We start from the raw sequence: 4689 nt of genomic DNA, 5'->3' as shown, positions 1-4689 counted from the left end.
AACTTCTGGGTTAAACATTTAATGTAAAATTCCATATTTGACCCAAAGTTGGGTTGAAACAACCCAGCATTTTTTAGAGTGTAACATTTGATGGTTCCCATTGTTTGAATTTGGACGCTCGCCTACGACTCACCCCAATCTGCAGTCCATTGAGTACACCTGGCGCTGTTCAGACGCTCCTTTAAAGGAGATTACTAGCAGAGACAAAGGAGGCTTGGTATATGATGGTACATTGTTATATACTGTATGTGTACACATAAGACATGATGTTTATTCATGATTTGTAACATTTGTAATATTTGCATCGTTTTATATTAGTACTGTTTGTTTTTTCTCATGCATTTTTAAGGAAGCACTGACTTAGCCCTTGAATTCTCAGAGGAAAAACGCCCCTGTCAGTGCTGCAAAGACAAGTTAATCAGAAGCTAAAGCAGAAGTGAAAGAGTAGAAATGTGAAATAGAGAATTCTTTTCTTTTAGTCAAATATATTTATGGTTGTGGTTTTTAAAAGAGCTGTCTTCAGCAGTTTAAGGTCAAGTCAAGTCAAGTCACCTTTATTTATATAGCGCTTTTAACAATACAAACTATTTTAGAATATGAATGCAGATTACATATATATTTTTAACCCTATACTCAATTTTTCGAAAAACAGCTGTTATTTTTTTCACTAATTAGTGTTGTTATAGTCGAGGATCTGCCTATATTATAGTCTATATTTTCAATTCAATTCATTGTGATTTGACAAAAAGGTCAAGATGTTTGCATCACTGGATACATAACTGATTTTTATCAACCAGTTCGCAAATATTAAATGTTCAGTTACTTGCATCTTTACCTCGCTCTCATTTTAACCTTTAAAATGGAAGTGTCGTGCTGGAATCTCCACTCTTTGATTTGATTGGCCACCTCAAAGATTTTGACATTGATGAGGGCTGTTAGAACACTGAGGCAGACCAGTCCAACAATATAACCTTTAAAACAAACAGAGAGGTGTGTCAAGAAGTACAGCAGAGCAGCATCAAGAATATCAAATATTGAGGGGGACAGTTTGGCCATATCTAATTATCAGGGGAGGACTAGTCCCTCAATGTGGTTACGGCCCTGCTGTGATCAACACCAAACAGGACGAAAACACACAAACATCAAGTAATACACTCCACATTAGAAATAATGTTTTAAATTGGTCTTTGTAAGTAATCCACCTTTGTCTTTAGACAATAAACAGCCATTTAGAGAGTATGTTGTTTATAATGACAAACATCTCTAATTGTCATACGATAACATATTAACAAGTAAATTCCATGGAAAATAATTATATGTGTAACGGAGGCCAGCTGGTAAGAGCCAGCTGGTAAGAGTAAACCGTGTCAGACAAATCTCAAGAGGGATGCTAGAGACTGCGGTCTTTAGCGTCCTTGTTAGCGTGCCCACCTCCCATGCTGGAAGCGTTGGTTCAAATTCTGCTCGGAGCAAGAATGAGGAGAATAGAACCGGAGGGGTTACACATGACAATACACTTCATAAGAAAGCAGAAACTCTGACATGTTTCTAGAAAAATATTCAAAACTCCAACACTTCTCTCTCTCTCTCTCTAGTAATGCTTGTAACAGAGTTTGTAATAGATCACACAATTCTCTAACAACAGTACAAATTACAGTAATTCTTTAGAATTGGAATTAGTGATATTATTGTCAAAGGACATAAGTGTGTGAAACATAAACATATAAATCGGAAGAAAAACACTTCAGCCAACACTTTGCATCTGATTAAACGTACCTGATCCAACTAATCAGGTCCTTCAGGCTTATTTGAAAACTGCAGGGCATGTGTGTTGGAACTAAACTCTGCAGGGCTGCGGCCCTCTAGAAACTAAGTGGAATAAATCTGTTCTCTGGGCCGGAGGAAATGCTGTAGGTTTACTAATGGTTATTGACCATTTTATTCAGACACCAGCATCAGCATAATAGGGTGAATTAGGGCAATCTGGGACACTTTGCACTTGTATGTAAAAAAAATAATTAATTATAAAATTAAAGTAGCATACTGTCAGAAACAATCAGAAACTAGTCGATCACAATCACAACTGTTTCCATAAAATAATGGCATTAATAACACAACAAGATGGGATTAACACTATTTCTCACAAATCCCTTTTATCAGAGCATTGGAGATCATTCCAGTTCAGGATGATATCTGAGGCCATCAGTTCAATACGGTTCTCATTCCTGCCTACCTTATTTGGCTCTTCTACAAACCAAAACCTGTATAACGTGTTAAAAGTAAACTTGTCACAGAAGCTACAGCAAAAGTGAAGGTGCAGAAAAGTAAAGTTTTGTTTTGATTTTGGTGTGTGTGGAAGAGTTGTGTCTTCAGCTTGTGATGGTCTCGTTTTTTAAAATGAGATTATGAGGAAAAACACTAAAACAAATAAATCCATAGTGGTTTTCTGTGAATGTTTTATTGCCCTTGAGTTTATTATAGCAATAAAAAAGAATTACATTTTTACATTTTCCATTCATATGAATATCCACTACTTTGAAGCAAAACCACAAAAAGGTGGGATGAACCCTATTTCTCACAAAACCCTTTTCTCTTTTGTGAGCATGGCAGATCATTCCAGTTGTTCAGGACGGGATTTGAAGGCATCAGTTCAATACAGTCCTCATCTCCGTCTTGGTTATTCGGCTCACCATTGAGCCAAAACCTGAACAACATGTATCAGATTTTCTATTAATCAACAACAAAACTAAAAAGAAAAAAGTTGTACAAAGTACAGTAGCACAATTACCCTGGTTTCAGTGTTGAATTATCCACCCATTTCATGATGCCCTCGTTCTCTGTGTCAGACAAACCAATCCACACTCTGTCCTTGATGAATGAAGATATGAACCTCTGTGTGAATAAAAACAGGAATAAGTGTGATTCTCTCATTCATTAACAGACACTCACACAAACTCACCTGCTTCTCTTCAGAGTTGATAATGACCAGATCAGCACCACGATCCCTGCAGTACTGTCTGCTGTCAGACCAGCTCTTCAACTCAGTGGACACGAAAAAACAAACTGGACCACACAGATTTCCTAATCAATATACAACAACAACAATAATGATAATAATAATAATAAACTCTATGCATAAAGACAACGAGAAGTATAGAACACAACACAAAGTCAAATTTGTACTCACTCTGTTTAGATTCTTCTTTCTTAAGTTCGTCACTCAGAGACGTTACTCTGCTTTCCAGCTCCAGTTTCTTCTGATTCAAAGAGCTGAAGTTGCTCTGTAACTGGTTCTTCTCAGCAGTGAGATCTTTGACTCTGGTCTCCAGCTCCAGGTTCTTCCGTGTTGAATCCGTGTAGTTGTCCTGTAAGCTGTTGATGGTTTGATTGAACTCTTCAGCTGTGTTCTTGTAACTCTTTATCAGGTCTCTCTCTGCTGTGATGGTGATGTGCTGCAGTATGATGAAGACCAGCAGAAGAACACAAATGAGCCCGAGACCCACTGTGATCCACACCAAACATCTACTTCCTCCTGACAAACACCACCAAAACACACACATATTAATAACAATTTACTGCATATTATTTAGGTATAATGTTTCAAATCAACCTTAAGTAGTTTATCTTGGTTGGTAGGTAAATGATAAGGCTCTTGAAAGAGTATGTTCTTTTATAATGACAAACATATGGAATTAACGTAAACGTAAAACATACTGTATACAGTAAAATAAATACGCAAACAAGAATATATGCTGAAAATGTAAACAGAAAATAATGGTTTCTAAGAAAACAATGATTGATCGCTCAAACATTAGCGATACCATCTGCGACACCGCCTTTGCTTCAAACTAACCTTTCTGCTTACTTTGCGTTCGAGCTTTTCCTTCATCCTGGCAGCGACTCTGTGTTCGAGGTCCAGATCTGTTATTAATATTTCTGCATACATAAAAGGTCCCAGTGAGTGACAACAGGGTATATTCATTTTCTCAGAAGGTGTCACTGTTCTGCCATTTTTCACTAAGAAGGTATAAATACATTTCAGAATTTCAGCAGATCCCATTATTTCCTGGAAACTCGTAAGGTCCGGTGAGAATATGCTAGTCTCACGAGAACTGACGTTTGTTTACAGGAGCAAAGTTTCCTTACTTTAGCAAAGGAAAACCAGCCGCCTCTTGGCTTATATCGAAATCCTCTGACATTTTTCTTTACGAATCTTCATTTTTGTACTTCTAATTCATGACCAGTGTTTTGTTTTGCTCTCTCTGCTGCGTTTCCGCATTCATCACTTCTCACCGGACCTTACGCTACGTCGTACGTCATCCGCCAAAATGAATGCACATACGACAGTTAGCTGAAGCTAGAGATTACCATTTATAAAGTTTTAAATATTGATATTTTTCTTACAAAAACACATCGATTCGCTACAGGAGGCCTTTATTAACCCCCCGGAGCCGTGTGGATCACTTTTTATGATGGATGGATGCGCTTTATGGGACTTCTTTTGGACTATTGACAAAAAACACCCATTCACTGCCATTATAAAGCTTGGAAGAGCCAGGATATTTTTTATTATAACTCTGATTGAATTCGTCTGAAAGAAGAAAGTCATGTACAAATAAGATGGCTTGAGGGTGAGTAAATAATGAGCTAATTTTCTTTTTTGGGTGAGCTATCCCTTTAAGCCAAAAT

The 4689-nt window shown here is 37.3% G+C and overlaps 2 protein-coding genes across 2 annotated transcripts in view; both read right to left on the bottom strand.

Moving 5' to 3' along the window:
- Positions 1-1056, bottom strand: part of LOC107594305 (CD209 antigen-like protein E) — a 19393-nt gene extending 18337 nt beyond the window's left edge. The window contains exon 1 of the mRNA XM_016284322.1: positions 985-1056. Within this exon, the coding sequence (XP_016139808.1) occupies positions 985-1056 (72 nt within the window). The remainder of the gene's footprint in view (positions 1-984) is intronic.
- A 1148-nt stretch (positions 1057-2204) lies between these two features.
- LOC107594304 (CD209 antigen-like) overlaps positions 2205-4689 on the bottom strand; it is an 8705-nt gene continuing 6220 nt past the window's right edge. The window contains exons 7-10 of the mRNA XM_016284321.1: positions 3188-3532; positions 2960-3063; positions 2789-2892; positions 2205-2704 (exon numbers count right to left, since the gene is read on the bottom strand). Coding sequence (XP_016139807.1) covers positions 2569-2704; positions 2789-2892; positions 2960-3063; positions 3188-3532 — 689 coding nt within the window. The 3' untranslated portion in view covers positions 2205-2568. The remainder of the gene's footprint in view (positions 2705-2788; positions 2893-2959; positions 3064-3187; positions 3533-4689) is intronic.

The sequence above is a fragment of the Sinocyclocheilus grahami genome, unplaced genomic scaffold, assembly GCF_001515645.1.
Source record: "Sinocyclocheilus grahami isolate Dianchi unplaced genomic scaffold, SAMN03320097.WGS_v1.1 scaffold181.1, whole genome shotgun sequence".
In the NCBI taxonomy this organism is placed as follows: Eukaryota; Metazoa; Chordata; class Actinopteri; order Cypriniformes; family Cyprinidae; genus Sinocyclocheilus; species Sinocyclocheilus grahami.
This window is presented reverse-complemented; position numbering and strand designations above follow the sequence as displayed.